This window comes from Callithrix jacchus, chromosome 7, assembly GCF_049354715.1.
Source record: "Callithrix jacchus isolate 240 chromosome 7, calJac240_pri, whole genome shotgun sequence".
In the NCBI taxonomy this organism is placed as follows: domain Eukaryota; kingdom Metazoa; phylum Chordata; class Mammalia; order Primates; family Cebidae; genus Callithrix; species Callithrix jacchus.
Window position 1 is genome coordinate 52,275,925 of NC_133508.1, and position 27,659 is coordinate 52,303,583.

A 27,659-nucleotide genomic window follows, 5' to 3' on the forward strand; every position below is an offset into this window, starting at 1 on the left:
CGTGTTGCTTTCCAGTGTTGTTTCCTGGACCCCGTACTCACCCGGACAATCAAAAACATCTGGGGGCCGGGTGCAGTGCGGCTCACACCTGCACTTTGAGAGGCTGAGCCAGGTGGATCATTTGAGCTCAGGAGTTCAAGACCACCCTGGCCACCATGGTGAAACCCGATCTTTAAAAAAAAAAAAAAAACAAGTCCCCCAAGGCAATGTTGATGAAACTATAGTTTGAAAGCAGCCACTGAGCAAGGCCGCTCTAGAAACCTTCCACTTCTATTTTTCCTCTTTCCCTCCCTCTCCCTCCCCTTTCCTCTTCTCCTGGTATCCTGGCCTGCTCCCTCCCCAGCTGCCGAGGGCTGGTTGGCCCTTCTATGTCTAGAGGCTACAGGCTGCTGGATGTGTCACTAGATGGTCTGTCTGCCTTTCACAAGGGCCTTCAGAGATCCTGGCCTTACCCAGGGGACAGCCCTAATGGTGCTGTTGGTGGGGCAAGCGGAGCAGCAGCCTATAGTACCCCTGCCCCCATCTTCTCTCAACACCCCAGGTGGTGGCCGCCTGCTCCCCCAGTGCCAGAATTTCCGAAGAGCAGAGGGCCAGATGGGCCCATTTCCCTGGAGCCTCCAAGCCCGTCTGCCCTTGGGGACGCCTGGACAATGTCTGCCTAGCCCACAGCTGTGCTCAGCAGACAGTACTTTTCCATGTCACATGTCCCCAGTGTGTAGAAAGGCAGGGGAGGTGAAGGGCAGAACATCAGCCCTGGCTTTGCAGCTGACCTGCTGTGGGACCTTATACAGTTCACTCACCCTGTGGACCTGTGTCCCTGTTTGGTGAAGTGAAATCATAGTGTCAGCCCGGCCTAGCGCGTAGATTTGTGCTTTACAAGAGCCCGTGGATGTGGAAGTGCTTCGCTCACACTGAGGTGCCACAGAGATGCAGTTGGTACCATCAGATGCAGTTGGTACCATCGGTTGGTAGCTATAGGATGCTGGTGAGGACAGACCTATACCTGGGCAACCAACTTGTCCTGTTTTTCCCAGGACTTTACTGGTTTGCCCCTGAACATCCCACACCATTGGATATGCCTTGGTTTCAGGCAAACTGGGCTGGTTGGTCACTGGTGCTCTGCTCCACTGTGCCAGCCGGGATCCCGGCCAGGTGCGGCGGCTCGTGCCTGTAATCTCAGTACTTTGGTAGGCTGAGGCAGGTAGATCACAAGGTCAGGAGATCAAGACCATCCTGGCTCACACGGTGAAACCCTGTCTCTACTAAAAATACAAAAAATTATTCAGACATGGCGGCACGTGCCTGTAGTCCCAGCTACTCGGGAGGCTGAGGCAGGAGAATCGCTTGAACCCGGGAGGCGGAGGTTGCAGTGAGCCAAGATCGCACCACTGCACTCCAGCCTCAAAGAGTGAGACTCCATCTCAGGGAAAAAAAAAAAAAAAGGGATCCCTCCACCCTCCCAGCAGCTAAGGCCTCACCTACCTGCCCCCGCTTTTAGATTTCCCCATCACTTTGATCCCTCCTGCCCGGCTGTCACTCCCAGCTCATTCATGACAGCAGGCATCAATTCATGACCTTTGCAGCTCAGATTCCAGCCGACCAGCTCTTTATTATGTCACATTTGTGCATTTGCTCACTTAATCACTCATCCTGTAGGTGCTCATCAGGGCCCAGCTGAGCACCTGGCACTGACGGCTGAGCAGGACAGACCTTGCTCTCATGTCACTTACATTCTGGAAGAGGTTTTGTTCTGTCTGGAACTCCTAACTGAAACCAGAAAGATACCCTCCCTCACCTTCTTCCCAGATGCAACAGGCCTCCTTGTTCACCCACACGGCAGACATCCAGCACCTGCTTTGTACTCGGTTTTGTGTGAGGATCTGCAAACGTGACAGTCCACCTTCTGCCTCCAGTGGAGGAGCTCAGGGTCTTTCTGACCCACTAACCACCCTGGTTCATCCCTACCCTTCGCCTTGCTGGTTCACATCCCTCCCTGTCCTGGGCCCCCAACCTTTCTGGGAGCCTTTCTTGCTCATTGCAGCCCCTCTGGGCGTCATTCTTGCAGTGCCATCTGCAAATGTCACCCAGATCACAGCGTGGCAGAGAGTGGCCCTGCAGAAGGTGAAGATGGCACTTCAGCAAGCGTGTGTCTGTACCCTGTGCGTCTGAGCCCTGTGAATCTGCGCCCCGTGTGTCTGCACCCCTTGCTAGGTGTTACGGGACCAGAGGAAAGCCTTCATCATAGACCCTGCTGGTTAATTACATGCAGGTTTCCTTAGAGCACCTACTTTGGGCCGGATCCCTTTCCAGTTCCTTGCAGAAGAGGTCAGTTTTCTCTTTTGTGAGTTTTGTGATCTTTCCTGTCTTTCCCTTCCCCCTCTGTCTTCAAGGACTAGCAAATCTGTTGCCACCTCTTAGGTTCTGTTCACCATCTCCCAGCCGTAAATAATCACATCCCCTCTGCCTCTCCCCCTCTCCCCCTCCCATCCTTCTTTGATCACACAAAATCCCAGGTCGGCCTGTAGGAGGACCCCTGGATCTGTCAGCCTCCTGAGTATGGGGCCTGGGTGGGGTTGACTGAACACCCTCTCCTTCCCTCCCCAGTGTGCCTGCTCCCTCCAGGGCCTGCATGAGTGCTTGCTGCGATGTCCCCTTCACCCACATCCCACACCATTGGATATGCCTTGGTCCTGGCACATCCAGGACCATCACCACTTTCCTGGCACATCCCCGATAGAGCTGAACACACTGAGGTCCGCGGCAGCAGCTGGTGCTTTGGGTGCTCCAGACGGCATGTGGCTCCTCTCAGCCTTCCCAGTGGGAGTCTGATTTTCCAGCCCATGCCTGGAGCTTGGCCATCTCCCTGGAAGGTGCCGATTGATCCCCTTTAGAGGTGACTTGAATCCATACCCAGCAGGCAGGCTGGTGCTACCTTCTCATAGCAGAGCAGGAGTATGCAGCCCAGGGAGGCTGGAATTTAGCAAAAGGGCACCTTTGCTTTACTCTGTGCTTGGTGGTGTTTCGGGCATATCAGTCTGTGTAGGAGAACAGGCTCCTGTCCCTGAGCGAGGACAGGTACACAGACACAGGGCTCTGAACATGGGGACATTGGAGTCCAGGTAGCAAGTACTTAGGGCCATAGCGCCTGATGCCTGGGTGCAAGTTGTTCCAACGGTGGGGACCCTGAGCAAGCTTTTAACCCCTCTGGGCCTCAATATCCCCATCTGTAAATTGGGGCTGCTAGCCCTATCTAGGAGGGGTTTTATGGAAATTAAGATCACTTGTATTAGTTCAAAGTGGACTGGATGCAGTGGCTCACGCCTATAATCCCAGCACTTTCAAAGGCCAAGATGCGCAAATCATATGAGATCAGGAGTTCGAGACCAGTCTGGCCAAAATGGTGAAACCCCGTCTCTACTAAAACTACAAAATAAGCCGGGCATGGTGGCAATGGGCCCCTGTAATCCCAGCTACTCAGGAGGCTGAGGCAGGAGAATCACTTGAACCCAGGAGGCGGAGGTTGCAGTCAACGGAGATCATGCCATTGCACTCCAGTGTGGGCAACAAGAGCAGAACTCCGTCTCTTGAAAAAAAAAAAAAAGTGTGGGTGCTGGAGTGATATGAGACTCACCAGAGAGATGGGCAAGTCAAACGAGCCCAGAGTCTAATGGTCCATGGGGCACCATGCACTGGGGCAGGATGTGGATTGCTGGGGGGAAATTTTGGGTCAGCATCTGCCTGGGCTTTGCTCTCGCACTCGGAATCGAACATCTGGTGACAGGTGGTCAGAATCGCATGCATTGTGAGAAGCTCACGCTGGAGACTCGGGCAGGCTGCTTAATCTCTTTGAGCCTCAGTTTCCACATCTTGTAAAATGGAAATGATGGTAGCCGCCCTGCAGGGCCGGCGCACAGTAGGAATGTGGAGCTGCTGCTTTATTAATCAGCCAGCTTTAATACTGCATGCAATACAATGGATTGGAGATAGTGATGGTTATCTATTTATTCATTTTTTGTTTGTTTTTCATTTCTGTTTTTTGAGATAGGGTCTTGCTCTGTCACCCAGCTGGAGTGCAGTGGCGTGATCTTGGCTCCCTGCAACCACCGCCTCCCGGGTTCAAGCAATTCTCCTGCCTCAGCCTATTGAGTAGCTGGAATTATAGGCGTCCACCACCACACCAGGCTAATTTTTATACTTTTAGTAGAGACAGGGTTTCACCATGTTGGCCAGGCTGGTCTTGAACACCTGACCTCAGATGATCCACCCACCATGGCCTCCCAAAGTGCTGGGGTTACAGAGGTGAGCCACTGCATCCAGCCTATTTATTCCTTTAGACACAGGGTTTGGCTCTTGTCACCCAGGCTGGAGTACCATGGCAGGATCATTGCTCACTTCAGCCTCAAACTCCTGGGCCCAAGTCATCCTCCTGCCTCAGCCTCCTGAGTAGTTAGGACTACAGGCACATACCACCATGTCTGGCTAATTTTTTTAAACTTTTCATTTATAGAGACAGGGTCTCACTGTGTTGCCCAGGCTGGTCTTGAACTCCTGGTCTCAAGTGATCCTTCCACCTCAGCCTCCGAAAGCACTGGGATTACAGGTGTGAGCCTCTCACCCTGCCAGTGATGTTTATCAAGCATGTGGTCCACATTGGCAGTATGGCAGGTGCCTCTGCATAGGGTGGAGTGTGTGTATTTGAGGGCATGTGTTCTCAGGCCATGTCCTCTGCCTGTTGGTATATTGAGAGCCGTGACAGTGACTGAGCTTTGAGCTTTGTTGTCCACTGCCCAGGCTCAGGGTCCAGGTGCTGTACTGAGCAGTGATAACAGGAGGTCCCTGCCAGGCTGGACAGAGAGACCCTGAGCTCCTCCACTGGAGGTGGAAGGGAAGGGGGACTATCATATGAACTCAAGTTATAGGGGGCCAGGGTTGACCTAGGGAAGTCCTAGGGCTCAGCCTCAGGAGTGCCAGGTTCCAAAGGCAGTGACAGAGTCTGCCCCAGGCTGATCATCCCTTGGGGGGCAGCCTGCCTCCCTCTGCACCCCTGAAGCGCTTAAATGCCTGGAAGACAGAACCGATTGGTCCCTGCCTAACCAGTGGTTTGGCAGACCATGGATCAGGTGACCATCCTGGTCCAATCAGTTGCCTCTGTAAGAGTGGGCGGGGTACTTGGTACAAAGAGCTGCTTCCTCCCAGGGGCCGTGGGAAAGTAGCTGTAGTGGGGGAAATTGAGGGCAAGGAAGACAAATTGACTCACAATGTCCAGTGCAGTTGTTCCTCTTGAGTTTGAATACCTTCAGGGGTTGGAAACTCACTTCCTCTCCAGGCAGCCCCTACAATGTTTGATTCGTTTTAAGCATTCACTCACTTTTATATTGAGCCAAAAATTGATCTCACAGTAGCATCCACCCATTGGCCTGTGTCCAGCATTCGAGGATCCTACATGCCAAATCTGTCTCCTCAACGTGATAACCCCTCTGTTGTAAGAAGACAGCCACTGTGGCACGAGGGCCAGCTTTGTTTCTCCGGGCAGCTTTCCTCCCAGCCAGGGCAGAGGAGATGGGTTGGGTGGTTGGGAGCACAGGACGTCTTGCCTTGATCCTCTCGGCTGAACCAACCTTAGATCTCTCGTCCCCCACTGGGAGCCCTTTGTGAGGGTGGAGGAAGAACTGCTGGAGCCTATACCTTCTCTTGCACGTCCTAGGGAAGAATGTTCCCCTGGCTGAGCTATGTGTTCCTGGCTCTCTTGATGTTTGTTTAATAGGCACAGCAGGAGCTCAAAGACATCCGGCAGCCCCTCTGGACGCAGGCCCGGAGAGGGGCAGGTGGAAATGGCTGTGGAGGGTGGATGAGGCTAGCTCAGTAGCCTGGGCCAGGCCAGGCAGGTAGAAATGGCCAGACAGATATCATCCCCTCCCCCCTCTTTTTTTTTTTTTTTTTTTTTGGAGAGATGCAGTCTTGCTCTGTCACCCAGGCTGGAGTGCAGTGGTGCAGTCTCAGCTCACTGCAACCTCCACCTCTGGCTTTCAAGTGATTTTCCTGCCTCAGCTTCCCAAGTAGCTGGGACTACAGGTGTGCACCACCACATCCAGCTAATTTTTGTATCTTTGAGTAGAGACAGAGTTTCACTATATGTTGGCCAGGCTGTTCTCAAACTCCTGACCTCAGGTGATCCACCCGCCCTGGCCTCCCAAAGTCTGGGATTACAGGCATGAGCCACCACACCGGACTTCATTCCCCTTTCTGTAGCCTGCCCTGCATCCCCACCCCCATGTTATCAGGTCAGAAGGAACCCAAAGGCATGCAGTGGCAAGTTTACATATTCCTTTTAGGGTCCATGAGTAGTGTCCATGGTCAAATAAACAGTACTCACCTCTTGGTCCTGAGAACATGTGCACTCAGCAGAGAGATTACAAAAAGAGGAGGGCGAAGATGGAATAATACATTATCTGCCAACTGTTGAATAAAGGAGATTGAATTTCTCTGCAGGGAATTTTTAACCTGAACCAGCAGCCTACCTTCCAGACCAGGGCAGCCTGGGTTGGTGGGTTGGCTTGGGGGAGGCAGGGGTTCTGTTTTTTTTGCCTCGCTTCCCCAAAATTAGCTCTCTGCAGGGGAACATGCAGAGAAGATGCTCATTTAGAAGGAGATGTATAGCTTTCTCTGGAAATCAGGAGCAGGGAAGATTTCCTGGGCACCAGCATTATCCTGAGTTAATTTTCATGAATGCTGAAAGGATCGAAGTTGAAAACTCTTTGTTTCTGCCCATGGTCTTGGCTGAAGTCCATGCTGTCTGCTCACCAAAGAAGGATCACAGAGCTGCTGTCCTCTTGTCTGGCTTCCTGAGTTTGGGCCTCATTGTCCCGGGCATGGGGACTAGAGAGTAACTAGAACCTTGCTTGGTATTTTGTTGTATTCCTGGGATATCTGCAGCTATGGGCCGTCTCCCGCTGGAGGTGGGGTGACCTCATGGCCTGGTGGGTGATCCGCTTGCAATTCCAGAGAGACATGGCAAAAAGCCCACAAGATACAAGGCTTGTTCATGTCCCAGGTCACGTTACAGTACAAACACCTGCTCCCGATGAGGACTTTTATTTCTTCAATTGGTTTATTTTCTGCGGCTTTACGCAAGCGTGGAGGCAGCGTTGAAGCATCACAAGCTGTGGTGTTTACGTGGCTGGTTTCGTCTTACACCTCCCAACCCTGCCAGCCCTGTACGCCCAGGGGACACATATTTGTCCCCTCTCCTCCTCAAGCAGCCGCCGAATGATCACGGTATTATTGCAGGTGTGTCAGGGAGGAGGTCCCCAGATGTTCCAGGGATATTTATGGTTTGAGGTTTGTGGAGTTGGGGGAGGAAAAAGGAAAAATCTAGTAGAAGTTCCACTCGAGAGTAGGGTGGGAGAAGGCCAACTCATGTGAATAAAACATGGAGATAAAAGAAACGCTTCTGACCTGCTCCAAGTGTTAACCTCCGTGTTCCTGCACACCCTTCTGTTCTTTATTCAAGCTGCGCACTTCGATTCTGCCGCAGCGGAACCCAGAACCCACTCTCCTCTAGTGGGCACCATTTTCTCCTGATTAGATGAGGGGAGGGGGTGGCTTCAAGGAAAAACAGGTTTTGTCATGAAAGTGCCTCTGGCCAGGAGAGTGTGGTCCTAGGGGGGCTCAGGCTTGACGGAAGAAGGCTTTTGTGCCTGAGGCTAGCTCAGCTCAATGGGCACGTCTTGGGCTTAGAGCGCAGGTCAGGGGTGCACCAGCTGCTGCAGCTCATAATGCCTGGCTCCTGCCAGGAGGGTGCTTTAGGAGGACCCGGAAGGATGCTTCTCTGGGTAAGAGATTTCCTTGTCTGGGTTGACAGGGTCGTCTATAATCCTCTAAGAGAGACAAGCCTGGAGCTGGTCACCACGGGTGAAAATCGGCATTGCCCTTCTGTCTTCGTACTTGTGGTGGTCTTGTGTTCTGTCGAACTGAATGTGAGCTGTGTGTGTCTGTGTCTGTGTGTGTGTGTGGTGGGGGAGGAGAGACTTGGTTTTTTTTTTTTTCAATTTACATTTTTCGAATAGTTTTCTCCTCTGCTCTCCCTAGAGGCAGCCTGCAGAATGGAAACAGCATTTGACCTTTGTGAATTGTTAGCTGAGCTAGCCAGACCGACGCGGGGGAAATGCTCTGTGGGAAGTCAGAGAGCACTCAGAGTGGGAATTAAAGTTCCATCACTACCTTTTTCTGTCCATAAACCAGAGAAAGCTAGAGGGGACAGCAGCAGAATAGCGCCCAAGCCTCCAGATTAGGATCGCACAGTCCCTCCATCAGCAGTCAACGCCCAGCTGCCAGAGACCCTACTCCAGAGACCTCTCAGCAAAGAAGGTTCTACCTGAGGATTTACATCAAGAGATTCCATAAGTCTCTGGGGACCCAGGACAATGCTTCCTGGGAAGGGCTGGTTTCACAAGGAGAAGGCAATGTGGCTCTTGAGGGAGGAGCAGGAGGGGAAAGAATAACCAAAATGTGTATAGTACTTCCCGTGTGCCCAGCACTGTTCTTTTATGTATAGACCCTCCATTAATCCTTACAACAACCTTATAAGAGAGCCACCCTTACTCCCATTTTACAGATGACAGAACTGAACCACAGAGAGGTGAGGTGACTTGCTGGAGACCACTTGGTTAGTAAGTGGCTGGGATGCCTGGATGCCTTACTTGAAGATGTATTTCTAGCTGCTTAGATGGCACTGCCTCTCAGGCGAGGTCAAAACCAAAAGTTGGGCCGGGTGTGGTGTTTCACACCTGTAATCCCAGCACTTTGGGAGGCTCAGGTGGGTGGATCACCTGAGGTTGGGAGTTCGAGACTAGCCTGACCGACGTGATGAAACCCCATGGTTACTAAAAATACAAAAACCTTTAGCTGGGCGTGGTGGTACGCACCTGTAATCCCAGCTACTTGGGAGACTGAGGCAGGAGAATCACTTAAACCTGGGAAGCACAGGTTGCAGTGAGCTGAGATCTCACCACGGCACTCCAGCCTGGGCGACAGAGCGAGACTGTCTCAAAACAAAGACAAACAAAAAACACACAAATGCCGGATATGCAGCTTCTCTGTCAGGGTCAAGTTTTCCTGTGGGGAAGAAGTTCTGTCTTCAGACATGAAGATAACTCGGGGACTTGAGTTTGTCTGCCTGTTCCCGCTCCCAGCTCCCTCTCCTAAAAAAAAAAGCAACTCACATTTTCCTGTGTCTTAATCGTACGTCGGGTTCACAGACAACACTGCTGAAACTCTCCAAGTGAAGGAAGGGTGTTTTTCTAATCCGCTTTGTTCATTTCTAGCCCTGAAGGTTGTGGCCTGATCGGGGGGGAGACAGAGTCGTGGTGTCCCGGTTGGTCTCCTACTTGGTTTCAGAAGCCACGCCCGCAGAGGCCCCTGGAGAAGGGAGGAACTACTCTGGAATGGCAGACCTCTCTGGCCTTTGAGTAGGCAGGGGTCCTAGGGGGACAGGAATGTACGACCCTGGAGAGGCAGTCTCCAGTGTGGTCGGCCTGGTGTCTGGGACTGGGAGATGGGCCAGGGGCAGGAGTCAGGTGGGGAACTGGGCTTGGGCCTCCCGGTACCCCAGACTCCTGTGTGACCTGGCTGAGTCATGGTGCTGTTCCTGGGTCCTTGGGGTGGGCTGGCCTTTATTTAAGACAATAAAACCACCACTGTCATCTTCTCAGGGAGTTGGGATGATAAACAGAGACGTGAGCATTTGCAAGAAGGGAAAAGCGCTTCATTCACACTTTATCAATATCAGCAATATCAGCCCGCCCCAAGGCCTTCTGCGGATGGAGGTCCCATCCTGTTCTGGGCAGGGCGGGAGGCCTCTTGCCTGCCCGCCAGCTGGTCTTCATCCTGGGCTTGCTTCCGAGTTACATTCGTTGGGTTTGGGGGTTACAGTGGCCCTGCCACACATCACAGAACAGCATCCTGGGGCGCAGCACCGGACCGCACAGGGCTCTGGGTCCACCGCTCCCCAGCTGTTTGCTCTTGGGCAGGCCTCTTAGCCCTTTTGCCTTAGTTTCCCCATCTGTTAAGCAGGACTAAAACCACCTCTGAGGTCTCCGGGAGGTTGCAGGTGTGTGTGCCCAGCCCCCAGAGCACAGCTGCAGGTCGTGGAAGTCCAGTGCTGGAGGCCGAGTTGGGTCTCCTGTGGCCTCCGTGGCCCTGGGCCTGCTCTTTCTCAGCCCAAGGTAATTTTTCAATTAACTCGATTGGCTGGAAACAGGGACGCCCTGGAGTGTGGGAAAACGTCCCAGGCCAGAAGGGCCCCCACCCCGCCCCCACTCACTTGGGGCTTGGCTTCCAGAGGGAGGATCCAATTTCACATTGAGACACCAGGAAGTGATCCCCATGCCCCTCTGAAAAATCTCAGATGGCGCCTTCTGGAAGCCCCAGCGGCCTCTGCACTGGCGGCCAGTCTGTCCTCCCTCCCCGCCCCCACCCCCGCCAGCTCCCCAACCCGGCTCAGGCTCCGGCTCCGGTGGGGAGAGCCTCGAACGCCGCTCGTTAGTGACTTTATTGCTAAACAATTTAGAAAGGCAGCCCTGCCAGTTTTCATAAGCGAAACATTTAAAGTATGCAAAGCGTATTTTATTTCTTCCTGGAGCAGCTGCTCAGTCAGGCTGGAGAGTAATCAGGAGTGAGTTATATGGATCTGTGAGCTGCCCCGAAGCCTCTCGAGCCTCCCACCGAGGGTCTAGTGTCCGCTCTGGCCCCGAAGACTTGGGCAGGCTGAGCCCAAGGCATGCTCTCCTTTCCTTTCGCCTCCACAGAGCCAGGCACGCTCTCCGATGGCATCAGCAGCTGTCAGCCAGTGTTGACGGAGGGCCCATGGGGGCCAGCCCCTTCCCCGGGCTTTTTATCTGTCCTCAGGCCTTGGCACAGCAGCCCTGGAGATGGATATACTATGGTGATCTTCATTCTCCACACAAGGACAGGGAGGTGACCTCCCAGGGCCAAACAGCTATCCAAGGACAGAGCCAGGATTCGAACCAGGCCATCCAGTTCCAGAACCACTGCTCTTTACTCTCATTGTGGCTATTTTACAGGTGAGGAAGTGGAGGGACGTAGAGGTGATGGGATTGCAGGAAACGCCCACTACGCGAGCACCTTCAGAAGCTTCACGGGAGGCAGTGAGTCCTCCAGGTTTGCCATTTGCTCAGACCCCAGTCTGGACTTGGTAGAAATTCTTTGGAAAGCTCGCGTCTCTTCACTGTGGCAATCTGGGAATTGCAGGCTCCCCACCCTCTTGTGATGGGGACGTCTAGGAGAGACTTCCTCGGAGCCCTGCTCACCTGCTTCTCTTCTTGGCATAATTGTTTACATCTGCAGGGGTCGTCAGCATGCCTTACACATTCTGCTGCATTTAACCCTGAGTTGAAATCTGACACTGGCTTAGCATGTTCAAGCCCCAGCATGTTCCAGTTCAGTTTCCAGCTCGTGGTAGGCAGTGGCTGCGATGTTGAGGTTGTGGATTTCAGACACGTTCTTCTAGGCCTCGTTCTGGTTATCTCTAACATGGGAATAGAAATGCCTATTCTTTCCCCTAGTCTGCTGAGAAAGTTACTCTCCCACCCAGAGCTAGACACGGGAGAACCTCCTCTGTGGCGCGTGGGGCAAGCAGCAGCTTCCATCTCTCTGTGGATTCTGGGAATGGGTGGAGAAGGAAACTGAGATGTAGGGTGGTGTGCTGCTGAGTCACCCTCAGGGTGGGAAAGAAAGCAGGGCTGGGCTCTTCCCCTGCCATGGCAAGGCCTTGGTCAAGTTGCTTCCTCCCAATCCGAAGTGAGCTTTGGGCTCCGGTGTGGATGGCGTCGTGAGGTGGTGGGTGTAACTTATGTGGGGCCGTCTTTGTTTCTCCTCTTGGGGTGTTGGTAAATTTTTTTCCCTCGACGGTGGGGAAGAGGGAGGATGAATGAGGACAGGTGGAAAGTCCTGCACAGTGAGGGCGTGGAGGGAAGCAGGCGATGCCACCCGGGGCTTGCTGTCCCTCCCCAGGGTGCCTCCCTTCAGGAGCCTGGCCTTGGGGAGGGGAGGAGATTGTTGCAAGAGCGAAGACCGGGGACCTAGCCAGGTTTTCCATCTGAAGCTCAAAGAGCCAAGCCCCAATTTCAGCTCTGTGCCCACCTGTGAGACTGCTTGTCTTGGCATTTAGTTTGCAATGCATGGGACTTAGGGCTGGGAGCCTATCCAGTGGTCAGGAAAATCTGGTCTTTGGAATCAGACCAGCTTTGGAATCAGACCAGCCGGGGTTGGGATCCAGCTGTGCCACCTGGCCCAGCTCTGTGACCTTGAACAAAGCAGCCCCACTGTTCAAGCCTCCATGGCTGCCTCTGCAAAATGGAGAGAATGCTAGCACTTCTCCCATGGAGTTGGCAAGAGAATCACTTGAACCCGGGAAGCGGCTTGGTGATGGGCTGAGGCTCAGTGCCAGGCACGTAGTGAATGCCCACACGGGAGCTGGAACCCTCTGGTGAACCCCAGTGGCTGTGGGGTTGGTACAAAGACCCCGCCAGATGGGGGAAGAGGAGAAAGACTAATTTGGGCAGGAAGAGCCTGGAAATGGCTTTGAGGCAAAACTTGAAAGGTTTGTGCCATCCAGGGTTTCAATCCAGGGGGACTGGTCACTGGGGCCAAAGACAAGCTAGAATGGAAGTCTAAAGTGATAAGTGCTCATTGTTTAGGAAATCTAAGTTCCCTTGTCCATTTTTGCTCATCCAGTTTCTGAAGAAAGAATAAGAGCTTCTAGTGTCTAACACATAGCAGGTCGCCTTCCAGTTTGTAGGGACACTAGGTGCCCAGAAAACTGTCTCTAACAAAAACAGTGTATCATGATTCCTTTTCAAGTACAAGGGATTAAAAAATGCAACTCAAACTGGCTTCAGTGAAAAAGGGGATGTATTGGCTTATGCAACTGAAACGTTCAGGGGTAGACCAGCTTCAGGTGTGGTGTGATCCAGGACTCAGGTATTCAGGTATTATCCAGATCCTGTCCTAGTCTCATTGGCTCCTCCCCTCCCAGTGGCAAGACAGCTGCCAACAACTCCAGGCTCCATCCTCACAGCCTGAGCCCTTGGTAAAGAGAGCACCTGGAACCTGATCCAAGGATTTCCCTCTGATTGGACTGACTTGGGTCATGTGCCTTCTCCTGAACCAGTCACAGTGGTCAGAGTGATTCAGTGACCTCATTGGCCGGACTGGGTCATATTTTCATCCCTGAACAACAGGCATTGACAGTGGGGGCTCCCCAAAGGGAAATGGAGGTGCCTTGTTGAAAAAAAGGAGCATAGATGTCAGCCAGACAGAAACGTCTGCTGCCCAGTCCAGGGGGGGGATAATGGAGAAATTTGGAAAGGAAAGGCTGGATGAGATGGCCTCTCAGAGGAAGCTGTGTCGTGGAGGCTCAGCTTGACAGCTGTAGTGAGAGTCTTCCTTGTACTGAGAGGATGGTCCGGGAAGCCCCCATCAGCCCACCTGACTTGGATAAACTGGCCACAACTTGCTGCTTGTAATCCTCAGAGGAAGATGTGCTCATTAGGCCAGGGATGGTGGCTCACACCTGTCATCCCAGCACTCCGAGAGTCTGGAGTGGATCACTTGAGACCATGAGTTCAAGACCAGCCTGGCCAACATGGTGAAATGCCATTTTTACTAAAAATACAAAAATTAGCTGGGCATCATAGTACATGCCTGTAATCCTGGTTACTCGGGAGGCTGAGTCAGGAGAATCACTTGAACCTGGGAGGAGGAGGTTGCAGTGAGCCAGGATCACACCACTGCACTCCAGCCTGGGCAACAGAGTGAGACTCTGACTCAAAAAATAAAAACGAAGTTGTTTGTCTGTGGTTTTACATTAAGCAGCTGAATTGAGATTAAAGGGAAAAAAACACATTCCTTTATTAAAAACCATAGTTAATACATACTAACTTAAAGAAGGGAGGGAGGGAGAGAGAGAAAGAAAGAAGAAAGAAAAAAGGAAGAGAAAGAGGGGGAGGGAGGGAAGGAAAGGGAAGGGAAGGGAAGGGGGGAGGGAGGGAGGAGGGAAGGAAGGGAAGAAGAGAGGGAAGGGAGGGAAGGGAGGGAAGGAAGGAGCTCACTGAGGGCTGGAGGAGGCAGCTGAGCAGAGGCCGGCACTTCCCCATCCCTCCTACCCAAGCAAATTCCCAAGTAGGCAGGAGCACACTCTTCACAGTCATCAAGGAGGCCTGGCCATGGACTTTGGGATTGAGCTGTCTTTGCTGCCACTGCCAGGCAGGGACCCAGCCACCCAAGCAAGTGCCTGCCTCTCCCACCCCGGCCAGATGGTGTTTTGGGAGGTTCACATTCCTTCTGGTGCCAGAAGCACCTGCCGAGTGATTTTTGCAGCCTCTGCCATGAAGATGGCAGCCAAAGCTCCGGCAGACCCCAGAGGGCCGCCTTCGGCAGTGCCAATCCTCAGGGTCAGTGGGGCTGGAGGTTTGCGCTTCCTTGGCTTCCCCAGGACAACTCTGCTTCTGAGCCTGTGCCTGTCACCCTTCCAGGGCAGCGACATGGTTGCCGCCCAGCCTGTGTTTGGTGACGGGTGAGTGAAGGCATGCAGGAGAGGATCAGGTTTCTGGGGTGTGGAGCTGGGTAGGCACAGCCCCCCATGGGAGCTCTGGGCAGCAAGAGGGTAGAAGAGGATTCGCTTGGCACTCAGAGCTCTGAGGAGGGTCTGGCTAAAGGTGTGTTTACAGACCAGTGGCTTCACCGGAAGAGCCTCTGTGGGGAAGACGGTTTCAACACCACCTAACGGAAGAAACAATTACTATGCAATATGAGAAAAGGACAAAGGCAGTATCACCTGAGTCCCCGTGCCGCCCACACCCAACTGTAGGAAGAATTACCAAGTGGTTCTCCGGGCCTGGGAGCGCCTTGGAAGAGACATTGTGGAGGAATGGGTGGGTGTTAGAGAGTCTTCGCCTATTTGGGGATTGCTGGACTGCTTCCCGTTACCCCCTGCTGAGTGACAGGATCATATGACACAGGCCCAGAGGACATGGAAGTCTCCACCAAGCCAGGCTCCCGCTTTTGCCTGCCTTCCTGCCACCAGGGATTGACAGGGACGGGGATGAGGGGACAGATGGGAGGGTCAGCCTAGCAAATGGGGACAGAGGTGGTTCAAGAAGATGAGGCTATTTCCAACTCCCCATGCCGGGACCAGGCAGGAGAAGGGAGGCCAGGGGGAGCCTGGGAGGGTCAGCCCCGCAGAGGGAGTGACCCCAAGGCTAGGCTCAGCTCGCCCCAGAGGCTCAGGATGGTCAACAGAAGCATGGCCTTCAGGCTGGCACTTTCCAGGCTACGGCTGCCAGACTTCTTGAACCACAGGTAGACTGTTAACTTGGGAGGCTGTGAACTGTCTCCCTGCGGCAGCTCTGGTCTCATACAGAGCTTTGAGGAGACTGTGGAGGGGTCCGAGGCAGAGTCGGTGTGGCTGCGACGGCAGCCCTGGGCTGGACTAATCCGGGACTCCCAGCCCCACGCAGATGTTGGATCAGCTGAACAAAGAGGCTGAGGTTCTGTGACCTCAGGCTTCCCAGGCCAGGGAAAGGATGGAAAGGGGGGTAACTCTCCAAAGAGGGTTCCAGGGCTCTCTGCCCAGCCACAGGCCCTGAAAGGAAGCATGCACTGGGCTTTTGTCTACCTGCAGGGCGTCTTCATCTGTACCCGCAGGAGAAGGGGAATAACTCAGTGGTTACAAGCAACAGCAAAATTCTGATGTTTAACCCATGTCTCTCTGTGTCTCAGTTTCTTTTGTAAAATGAGGCTGTTCCCTAAGGGTCTTGGGTTCTTTTTTTTTTTTTTTTTTTTTGAGATGAAGTCTCACTCTGTTGCCCAGACTGCAGTGCAGTGGCTCAATCTGGGCTCACTGCAACCTCCACCTCCTGGATTCAAGCCATTCTCCTGCCTTAGCCTCCCAAGGAGCTGAGACTACAGGCACGTGCCACCATGCCCAGTTAATTTTTGTTTTTCTGTATTTATTAGTAGAGACCAGGTTTCACTGTGTTGGCCAGGCTGGTCTTGAACTCCTGACCTCGTGATCCCCCTGCCTCGGCCTCCCAAAGTGCTGGGATTACAGGTGTGAGCCACCACACCCAACCAGTCCCCTAGGGTTCTTAAGGGGATTGAGAATTAACACACATGAACATTTCGATCAATCTCAACACATGTAAAGGGCTCAGAAAGCATGACGATTATCACGTGGGCAAAGGCAACAGACACATTTGAGATCAGAGCAGAGATGCACCTCTTTCCTGCCATGTGCTATACCCACAGAAAATGCAGAACAGAGGAAGTGCCCTAGTCCACCAGCAAAGACCCCCACCCCCTCTGCCCTGGGCACTGGGCTCTGTAGGCCTCTGAGCCTCTGATTCTTCCTTTCCAGGACTCCCCTCCTCTCCTGGGTACCTGCATGTCGGATGCATTAATACGCTCGTCCCATCACTGTTCAGCTGGGGCCTGGGAGTCCCTGTCTCTTAAGATGACTTTGTCTATGACAGTCATTGTGTCTCTGTCTTTTTGTTTCTTAAGTTGGTTTATTTATTTATTTTGAGCCTTGTCACCAAGGCTGGAGTGCAATGGTGGGATCTCGGCTCACTGCAACCTCCGCCTCCCAGGTTCAAGCAATTCTCCCGCCTCAGCCTCTCAAGTAGCTGGGGTTACAGATGCCAACCACCATGCCCAGCTAATTTTTGATATTTTTAGTAGAGATGGGTTTTTGCCATGTTGGCCAGGCTGATCTCGAACTTTTGACCTCAGGTGATCCACCTGCCTTGGCTTCCCAAAGTGCTGGGATTATAGGCGTGAGCCACCACACCCATCTTGCCTCTGTCTTAAAGCTTTAACCCTCCAAGAGCAATCTGATGCCTTAGTTTTAGGACAAGCATCATCCCAGGGTACTGAGACCACACTTGGATGTGATTTGGCCCCAACTCAATAATAGCAAGAGTGGTGGGCTTCATCCCACACCCTGCCAATGCCTGTGAGTCTCAGGGGGGGACCACCGCAGCCCTACATGGGGTCATGAGATGAGAGCGGCAGTCCAGCACGTGGCATCTATGTGCTCAGGGGTGGCAGTAGCCATGGTCTCCGCAAGGCTTCATGGGGACAGTGGCAGGTCAATACAGAGCATTTGTCCCTTGGAAGTGACCTCCATTTGGCTGTGGCGGGTGTGGGACCATTCTTTGGGCGCGTGTGTATGTCTCAAGCAAACACTCTGTACATGCAGACCCCTCACTGTCCACAAAGCCACCAAGATGGGTGGGGGTTAGACCAGGATACCCCGTTCCCCAGGGCCTGCTGGAGAACAGGGGGTTGGTTGGTCGTGTACCTGGATTTATTTTGCGGGGAGGGCTATAGAAATGAGTTCTTCATGGAAAATTTGAAATATGCTACTGCTGTATTTAGATTGTTTTTCCCTGGGGTGTAATTTACATACAGAAAATGCTCAGCTCTTAACTGTACAGTTTGTGTTCAATACGTTTTGATATTTGGGTGCGTGACTGTTGATCGAGGAGTCCACCCCTGATGGGCAGCTGGGCACAGTCCTTCTAAGCCTGGGCTCCGCTCAGAGCCCCCACACTTTCTGCCTCCCTCATTCTCTAGACTTGATGACTCAGCCTTCAACACATTCATTCCTGCTGTTTCATCCGCCCTTCCCGGGCTGCGGAAGCCCAAAGGTCGGGGCCGTGCAGTTAGTGAGGCCAAGGCTTTCACCCGGAAGATCGAGGTTTGCCTTTTTCTGAAATATGACCATGATGAGCTACATTTGACCCTCACGTCGAACCTTCTGGAGAATTTCCACTGAGAAATGGATTGCTTTGTTTAACGATTTACAACAGGCCTGAGAGACTGGCCTTGGCTCCATTTTCAGATAAGAGATCAGAGGTTGCTGGTCTACAGGTCAAATAGCTGGGAAATGGGGGAGCCAAGACTGAGCCCCAGCTGGCAGACCCCAAACCCGCGCGCCTGTCTCAGCACTGCAGTGCATGCCTCCCAAGAACATGGCACGGAACATGGGGGCTCGGTATCAGGTGTGAGCAGAGCAGTCTCTGTCCTTGTGGAATGGACAGACTGGCTCCGTGGCCACATCCTTCTCCAGGGACTGCGTGGGGACTGTCCCTCGTGGAGGATCAGGGCCACCATGCATGAAGTGGCTGACTCACTGATCCCCTGCTGAGGGGCACGCCTCCCTCCACTGGCATCCACCAAGCCAAGCCTGGTTGCTGCCGAGGCACTGCTGGCTCAGGAAGCCCTTGTGTCACCCACAGACCTTGCTCCTCTGGATATCCTGGATGGTGATAGTGTGGAAGTTGAGGCTGGAGGTGCTGAAACCAGACCGTCTTGTGTCCAAACCCTGGCTCTTCACCCTGTGTGACCTTGGCCAAGCCATTTAACTCCTCTGAGCCTCAACTGCCCATCGATAAACCATGAATGATAATAACAGGATCTTCTTCGAGGAGTTATTCTGAGAATTAAACCAGATAAGGTAAAATATAGCAAACCTTAGAGCCTATAACATGTGCTCAAGAAGTGTTAAGAAAGATGTAATTGTTATGATAATAGATGATAATCATAATATTGTCGTTACTGAGACCTTTGGCTTGGGGAGGTTGGCTTTACAAACCTACAATTCACCAAGAGCCTTTGTGGTCTGAGAGGTTGCCTTCTGTTACAAGGTGGCTGCTGCAGCTCTAGCCGTTGAGTCTACTTTCCAGGACAGAAGGTGGAGAAAGAGGTAAAGCCCTATTTTTGTAAGTAAGGGTCGGTCCTCCTAAGGGAGGACCTCACTGCACCAGAAGTGTGCACCTCACTGGCCAGAAGTGTGTCACATGGACAACCCTAGCTGCAAGGGAAGCTGGAAATTTGCATTTTTTTAAAGGGGGACTCACTGTCTTTGCAAACTAAAGCCGATGGGCTGCGTTAGCACAAGGGTCTGCCCCAGCTTCCTTTGCCCCCTGGTGTGGACCTTTCCTCTGAGTGGGCACACCACACCCCCTTTTCCTTGGGGAGGAGGCCCCTGGGGACCTGCTGCATGGCCTGCCTGCTGGTCTGGTTGTCCCCCCAAGGACAGCACCGTTGGTAACAGTCAGCTCCCTGGGGCAGGAGGGCCACCGTTTCCCAGGTCTGGTTGTCCCCCTGAGGGCAGCACCGTTGGTAACAGTCGGCTCCCTGGGCAGGAGGGCCACCGTTTCCCAGGTAGTGTTTACTTCCTGCCACCATGGCCAAGAGAACTCTGCTAAATCTATGGGTCTGGGGCCCCTCTACCCAGGGGACTGAGGACACTGCAGTTACCCAGCATCAGCAGAAAGGTACCCAATCAATCTTTGGGCAAAGGCCGGGACAGTTTTCTCCAGAAATGATGACTCCTTCCTCAGTAGCTGCCTTGCCTTTGGCAAATGGCTTTCTCCTGTCGCTGGGTCACCAGCCTGAGCTATACCAGATGCTTAAGAAATACCATCTTCATCTCATGCCCTCTAGCTGGGGGCCGACAGGAGAGCTCTGTGTAATCATGGCAGCAGTCTAGATTGGCACTGTCCCCTACCCTAGCTCCTGGCCATGTGGGTGCACTTGAATTGTGGCTATAGAAACTGAGTTTTCCATTTTAATTAATTTATATGTAAGATAGTCACCTGTGCCTAGCAGGTGCCATACTGAGCAGTGCAGCTGTAGACCCCATCCATGATGGGAGAAACACAAAATCCATAGCATTCATCTAGACTCATAAAGAGTGGGTCCCTCTAAGGGTACCCATGTTGTGAAGGCCCAGAGAGAGACAGTTACTGGCCCAAGGTCACACAGCAAGGTAGTTCCACTGAGGAAGAAGCCCAAGTCTTCCAACTGCAGCTTTTTTTTTTTTTTTTTTTTGGAGATGGAGTCTTACTCTGTCCCCAGGCTGGAGTGTAGTGGTGCAATCTCGCCTCACTGCAGCCTCCGCCTACTGGGTTCAAGTGATTCTCCTGCCTCAGCCTCTGGAGTAGCTGGGATAACCACACCTAGCTAATTTCTGTATTTTTAGTAGAGACGGGGTTTCACCACGTTGGCCAGGATGGTCTCGATCTCTTGACCTCGTGATCCACCCACCTCGGCCTCCCAAAGTGCTGGGATTACAGGCGTGAGCCACCGCGCCCAATCCCAACAGCAGCTTCTTTATTGTTTCTTCAGAAATGTGGTTGCTCCCTGCTGTGCAGAGGGGAAGATGAGCTGTGGACACAGTGCTGCATGTACCAGGCACATGTCAGCTCCTCACACAAGTCTCATTTATTTCCATCGCCCCCGTTTTACAGGTGAGGCAGCCGAGGGCCAGGAAGGAGAAGTGCCTGCCTTTGGTCCCAGAGCTGGTGAACTGAGAGGCTGTGCTCTTGGACCTTAGGCTGTGATTGTGGTCCCAGGATTACCTCCACTCCTGCAAGAGTCTGGGGCATGTGAGACCTGGGCCTCCACACCCAGCTGGGCAGGTGCAGTTAGCAAGCTCCGATAAGCGTCTCTCTTTCCATGGAGTTGTTTTTCCAGCCTGGTCTCTGAAGACTTGGCTCCTGCAGCGGCTGCACCTGGTGACCCGCCCTCCAGGTTCCCATCAGCTTGTTCACAGCTTGCCTGGAGCGGCAGGGCTTAGGCGTCAGGTACACCTGTTAGGAAGGTGCACACAGAAAAAAATCTGCCTTTGCCGCTGTTAGCCAAAGAGAAAGACACATGGTGCCCAGCTCCATCTGGCTCTCTGCTCTCATCTGAGTGAGGGTGCAGCGAAGACCTTGGCAGACGCTTTCCAGTGCCTGCCCCGCCTCCCTGCTGTGCAGCGCTCAGGCACAGCCCGCTCCCCGGTTGCCCCATTTCATGGTGTCCAAATCCCCATGAGATGGGAGTAGCGCTGCTGGAGTAAAACACAAGACGCCCAGTTACATTTGAATTTCAGATACGTGATGAATCAATTTTTAATGTAAGTATGTTTCCATGCAGTAGTTAAGACATATACTGAAGATGATTTGTTGTTTATTTATCTGAAATTCAAACCTAACTGCGCATCTAGGGGTGTTTCTTTGCCATGACTCTGTTTTGTTTTGCTTACTCTGGCAACCCTAAGTGGGTGGCATCCATGCAGCATTCATGACAGCTGAGACCCAGAGAAGTGACCTGAGGCTTGGGCAAAGTCATGACGAGGCCCCGGCCAGGCCTGGGTTTGAAGCCAAGTCTCTTGGAATTCGTTGCCTTCTTCCTGGACAACAGTAAACAGTCTTGGTGGCTTCCTCAGGGTGGTTGGAGGAGAGCCAGATGTCACTTTAAAAAAAACAAAAAAACAAAACAAAGTGTAATCCCAGCACTTTGGGAGGCCAAGGCAGGTGGATCGCCTGACGTCAGGAGTTTGAGACCAACCTGGCCAACATGGTGAAACCTTGTCTCTACTAAAAATATAAAAAATTAGCTGGGAGGCGGGAGAATCACTTGAACCCTGGAGGCAGAGGTTGCAGTGAGCTGATCATGCCACTGCACTCCAGCCTGGGCTACAAGAGCAAAACTCCATCTCAAAAAAAAAAAAAAAAAATTAAACAAAAACAAACCTGCCTCTTCTACCTGTGTGACAATGGACATACTGTTTGCAGTCACTCACATCTTACTGTGACATAGGCTCTTAGTGACAGCTGAGAGGGAACAGGGGCCCTGGTAAAATGAGAGATTAAAGAATATTAGAGAAAATTCCAGCCTTGGCGACTGCTAGAGACGGTGAGCTGAGGCGTGAGCGCTGAGGGGTGGTTGGGGTTGAGGCCTTTTGTAATCCGACCTCTCCAGCCTTCCTCCTGTTCTTCCTCACCTGCCACCCGTTTCCTGGTCACTCACAACCCTCCAGCTTTGCAGCCGCCTCCTTCCGCAGTCCCCTCATCCAGGACCCATCTGGCATGCCGCCAGCTTCTTGAAGGTGTCTGAGTGCTGCCAGCAGATGTGGCCCCTTCTGTGTTCTGTTTCTTCGTGTGTGCATCTATTTGCTGGAAGCTTCTTGAGGCCAGGGATCTTCCCTTCTCTCCTCTGGCCTATGGTATAGGTGAGCCCCAAATGTTTATCCGGAATGAGGCCAGAGGTAGGGCACCAAGAGCCAACCTCCTACTTAGCAGTTTTGCTGAGAGACTTGGACAGTTCCCGGGCTGCCTCCGCGGCATATGAGGTTTGGGGGTCCTTTGACGGTGGGGTCTGGGAACACTAGCTTCAGAGTGGGGCCTGTGTGGGGCATTCACCTAGTGCCCCTCTGTGTAGATGGGTGGGTGGAGCCATTGGAGAAACATTACTGAGTGCCCAAGACATGTCGGTGCAAACACTGTTTCCAGCACTCGAGACCCCACAGTGACAGACAGGGCAGGATTTGTGACCGGGCCCTGCTCTCAGATACTATGTCCCCCGAGCACACAGCTGGGACGCAACGGAGCCTCCACGTCACTATGGGGTTTTGTCTGGGTTGCCTGCGTGCTGTTGACACTGGATGGGGTGGAGCCGTCTTAGGCCTCTTGAGTCTGTGACAGTGAGGCTGAGACAGACTGATGGGGAGGAAACCGTGAAGAGGGAGAGGAGCTCCCTGGCAGGTCACAGCTCTGTGGAGGCCCTGAGGTGCGGCGAGTCTAACACTTTCCAGAACTGAGAGAAGCTGGCAGCCTGAAGGAGGCCTCAGACAGGGCCAAAGAGGCAGCTAATATGCCGGGTGGGGCAGGGAGGATGTTGGTCTGAGTGCAGGGACAGTGGCAATGGAGTCCTCAAGTGGTGGTGGGGGGGGTGTCTCACGAGGTGTGCTCTGCAGACTGTGGGTGGGGCCTAGAATTAGCACCGGGGCTCTTTGGAATAAGGTAGTGGCTTCAAGGCCTCCTCCTCCCTCCACACGTGTGGGAAAGGCCCTGAATGCAAAGCCAAAGCAACCTCACACCATCCCCAGTAAAAGCAAGTGAGCAGCCGCCAACAGTCCTGTCCTCTAACCCTGTGCCCTTCTCCCCTAGTGCTCCTTCGGGAAGAAGTGTCACGGCTCCAGGAGGAAGTTCACCTTCTCCGGCAGATGAAGGAGATGTTGGCAAAGGACCTGGAGGAGTCACAGGGCGGCAAGTCCTCCGAGGTCCTCTCGGCCACTGAGCTCAGGGTCCAGCTGGCCCAGAAGGAGCAGGAGCTAGCCAGAGCCAAAGAAGCCTTGCAGGGTGAGTGACGAGCCAGCGGCGGGTCTCTCACTGTGGGCTCAGGCCCCAGGGATCCAGGGTCCTCCCCACATGGGGAAGTGACGCGGATGGACAGAGGGGTCTCCCAGCACCCACCTCCAGCCATAGCTGCCCCGTCCCTTCTTCGGATGGAATTCTGCATCTTGCGGGGTGGGTGCAGATGTCATCCCTCCAGTGTGACTGTCACACACTGTCCATGTGGCTGGATGTGGGGTACCTCCCTCTGAGGTGTGAATGGCAGGTGGGCATCTTGGCTGGATCAAGACGCTGGCACAGCAGCTGGGTCTCTCTTATCCAGCACCCTCGGTGTCCTTCCGTGCCTCCACTCAGGGCACAGTGTGGATGCTCTGGTTTCTCTGCTGGAGGACATGTCTGTATCCCATGCGGTCCTCTTGCTCACGTGGTGGGCCCTCCTGGGCCTGGTGGAAGGAGTTGGAAGATGATATGGTGTAGACTCCAGAGGGTCTTTTGAAGACAAGCACCACAGACCCATAACTACCATGCGGCTGTTGTGTCTTCAGCCAGAAATTGCTTTAGGAGATGAGGAAACCGGTGGCCACATGCTCAGCCTCATTTCCCTGGAGGGACCCACATCCCTCTCTCCCAGGAGGCACCTGCCCATGCTCCATGGGGCTGGAAGAAGGGTTATTTGAGGGTCTCAGAGGGTTATTTGAGAAAGGTTGGAAGCCGTCATGTAACCTGTCAGTGGACTCCACAGTGCTTGGAGAGTGCAGGCCTGAAACATCTGGGAGAACTTAGCCTCAGGGGTCTGTGTTGATTCTGTTAGGCCCCCTTAGTGTCTTTGGTTCTTCTAGAAAAGACAATAAATCTTTGCGATCTGCTTTCCACTTACCATTCACTAGAACAGTGAATCCTCTTTAAAAATGTTGTTTCTGAAGCTAAAGTGGATTTATTAACCTAATAGGTTAATATCATGCTGCTGTAACAAAGAGAACCCAAAACATAGAGGCTTAAAGGTTCTATTTCTTCGTTAACCAGCCACCCCACAGTGAACATTTGAGGCTGATTGGGTGTCTGTGTTCCCTTCGGTCCTTTGCAAGAGCTTGGTCATGTGACCATTCCTAGATGCAGAGGATTCTGGGAAATGTAGTTTCTAGCTGGGATAGCAGGGTAAAGGGGAGAATGGATTTTGCTGGACAATTAATCGGCTCAGTCAGAGCCAATTGCCTGACAAGAGGTGTGATATGGGCAGCAGGCCAAGAAGGCTATCTGTCCAGTGCCCAGCTGACCATCCTCCAGGAAGTCTGGGAAGTCCTTGACTGAGGGTGAGCCTTGTATTCACAGTGTCCCAGCACTCTTGACAGGCGGCTCTTTTCAGCAGTACATGCTGCTCTCCAAGGCAGGTAGATGACCCTCCTCTCCTGGGGTTTTGTTTCTGGTGGGGTCATGGTGGCAGCATGTGGGGTGGTCTTTTTGAAGCTGTAATAGATATTGGGGTGCATTGTGGGCCAGCAGACATGGCATGCTTGGAAAGTCATTTTGCCAAGTAGGCACACTTTGCCTCTATGCAGCCATCCAGCCATCTAGGCAAATCTGTGTGGCCGCCCTCCACGCCAGCTCCCCAGGATCCCATAATATCCCTTCCCCTTCTCAGGATGGAGGCAGCACCCACTCTGTGTCCTGGGGACAGGGACGCTGACCTCCATGTTTTTGAGCAGGGACAGGATTCTCACCCCTGTGTGCTCTTCTGGACCTGCGAGGAGGAGAAAAACCTTCCTTAGCTGTTCCTGGGCCTAAAAGGAATGGGCAGGGGGTTAAGCAGAAGCTCCCTTACCCCACCACCTCCAGCTCCTTGGATGTACAATCCAGCCTCTCCAAACCTCAGTTTCCTGATCTGAGGAATGGGACAATAACAGTAGCTTTGCGGGAGATTGTGAGAAGGAAACGAGGTAATGTCTAGAAAGGTGATGGATGGTTCCTGCTGTTAGCGTCATGTACATCCTTCTCCCTTTAGCCCACAGGCCACAGAGCTGTACAGACCATCCTTCCTAACTCTGTGCTGTAGGATTTCTTATCCACCGCCAGAGATCTTTGACCTTGCCCAGGGACGCAGATCTGCCCCTTTGTAGGAATATTAATATAAGCAACAAGGACTTGTCAGTGTTCATGAAAAGGGAGCTTTATTGAGCACCTACCAGGTCCCAGCTCTGTTCTAAGCATGTGATGCGCCATTCACCTCAGTCCTGCCAGGAGCTAGAAACCTAGCTCCTCAGGTGGAGATGCCTGAATGAGGTTCAGGGAGAGTAAATAACTTGACAGAGCTAATTAGCGGAAGAAGCAGAGACTTTTCCTGCTGCAGAGACTCCTCATCTTCCCTCTCGGTGTGGTCTCGGGGAAGGAAGTTGGCCCAGATGCGAGAGATAGAAGCGATTCTTACTTCAGTGGAAGTGACAGCAGACTCAAGTCAGATCTGGGCTTGAATCTCAGCTCTGCCACGTGTTAGCTCTGTGAGCTAGGATGCGTTCTTTGGTTTTTACTTTTTTATTTTACTTTAAGTTCTGGGATACATGTGCAGAACGTGCAGGTTTGTTGCATACGTATACATGGGCCATGGTGGTGTGCTGCACCCGTCAACTTGTCATCTAGGTTTTAAGCCCTGCATACATTAGGTGTTTGTCCTAATGCTCTCCCTCCCCTTCCCCCGACCCCCTGACAGACCTCAGTGTGTGGTATTCCCCTCCCTGTGTCCATATTTCTCATTGTCCAACTCCCACTTATGAGTGAGACAATGCAGTGTTTGGTTTTCTGTTCTTGTGTCAGTTTACTGAGAATGATGGTTTCCAGCTTCATCCATGTCCCTGCAAAGGACATGAACTCATTTTTTTTATGGCTGCATAGTATTCCGTGGTATATATGTGCCACATTTTCTTTATCCAGTCTATCATTGATAGGCATTTGGGTTGGTTCCAAGTCTTTGTTATTGTAAACAGTGCTGCAATAAACATACATGTGCATGTGTGTTTATAGTAGAATGATTTATAATCCTTTGGGGATATATCCAGTAATGGGATTGCTGGGTCAAACGGTATTTCTGCTGGTAGAGCTTGGATGAATTCTTTAACCTCCCTGCATCATGGTTCATTTGCTGAGGGTAATGGTAACAATGCCTGTTTTTCCTATAATTGGGACTAATAAACAGTAGCTGCTTCACACAGTTGTTGTGAAGATTGAGGAATAAATTGCATGGCCTGGTGTGTAGTACCATTAGTGCCAATAGTGAGATCTGCTTGGAGATGTTGCCTGTCTGACTCTCATGAGGGGTGGCCCAGACCCCAGACTCCCCTGAGTCCATCCAAACTCAAGATAGCTGCATTCCTGAAAGGCAGTGAGATGGGCACCTTCAGCCACCACGAGCATCCTGCCTGGAATTCTACAAAGTCATAAATAAGAGGCTTCACCAGCCGCAGCACATGGTGAGTAAATTGCAGACAGATGTGGGCAGAAGGAGTCCAGGGCATGGAAAGGGATTTATATGCCCATAATGAGGAGAGGGAGAATAAACGTACAGGCCAAGCAAGCAGCAGATGCTGGGCGATACTTGTTAGCATCCAGTGTCCCCAGTGTGGGAAAAAGCAAAACCCCCAAAGGCCTGTACTCCGGCAGATTCCCTCTCCAGCCAACTCCCCCGCCGTCTCTGTGTTTGAATGAGACCAGAAATCTCTAGCTCGAGAGAGGAATAGGAACTCAAGCAGGCACCCAAAATGTCAGTCTGCAGTTGCAACACCAAAGTAATGAAGAGAATCTTGTTTGGGAAAAATGGGGGCTGAGAAGATTCCTTTGTTTCTTTGGAAATGAGTATGGGAATGTTTGGTTTTGGATTTTGGTCTCATCGTGAGCTTAAAGGCAGAAGCCTGAATGATTGTTTAAGATATATATATATATATTTTTTTTAAGACAGGGTCTCACACTCTGTCATCCAGGCTTGGAGTTGACTGGTGCAATTTCAGCTCACTGCAACCTCCGCCCTTCCAGGCTCAAATGAGCCTCCCACCTCAGCATCCAGAGTAGCTGGAACTATAGGCACACGCCACCATGCCTGGCGAATTTTTGTATTTTTTTGTAGAGACAGAGTCTTGCCCTGTTGCTCAGGCTGGTCCTGAACTCCTGGGCTCAAGCAATCCACCCAGGCTGGCTTTACAAAGGTCTGGAATTACAGGCATGAGCCCCCAAGCCCAGCTCATCAATGGTATCATCTTATATATAAACTGCATGAGCCCTGCCCAGCACATGTGGTAAGCATGTAGCCCAGGGGACCCCTCTGGGGTGTCTGTTGATTTCCTCAGCCCTCTTCAATTTCATGATTTCTCTGCGAATCAAGGCAGCACAGAAACAATGAGAGTGAAAATTTGCTTCATTCCTGTTTAAATCTCTTAACAGCATGTCAAGTGTTTTGAGCATATTCCCACA

The 27,659-nt window shown here is 52.5% G+C and overlaps 1 protein-coding gene across 7 annotated transcripts in view; it reads left to right on the forward strand.

The window, feature by feature from the left end:
• Window positions 1-27,659, forward strand: part of KAZN (kazrin, periplakin interacting protein) — a 1,282,700-nt gene that overhangs the window by 1,098,427 nt on the left and 156,614 nt on the right. For 5 of the 7 annotated variants that reach the window (XM_035252956.3, XM_035252957.3, XM_035252962.3 and 2 more), the window contains one exon: window positions 23,022-23,213. In XM_035252956.3, coding sequence (XP_035108847.2) covers window positions 23,022-23,213 — 192 coding nt within the window. Of the gene's footprint in view, window positions 1-10,648; window positions 11,082-23,021; window positions 23,214-27,659 lie in introns of those variants that run through there. The other 2 variants (XM_035252961.3, XM_078330421.1) reach the window with 1 other exon arrangement.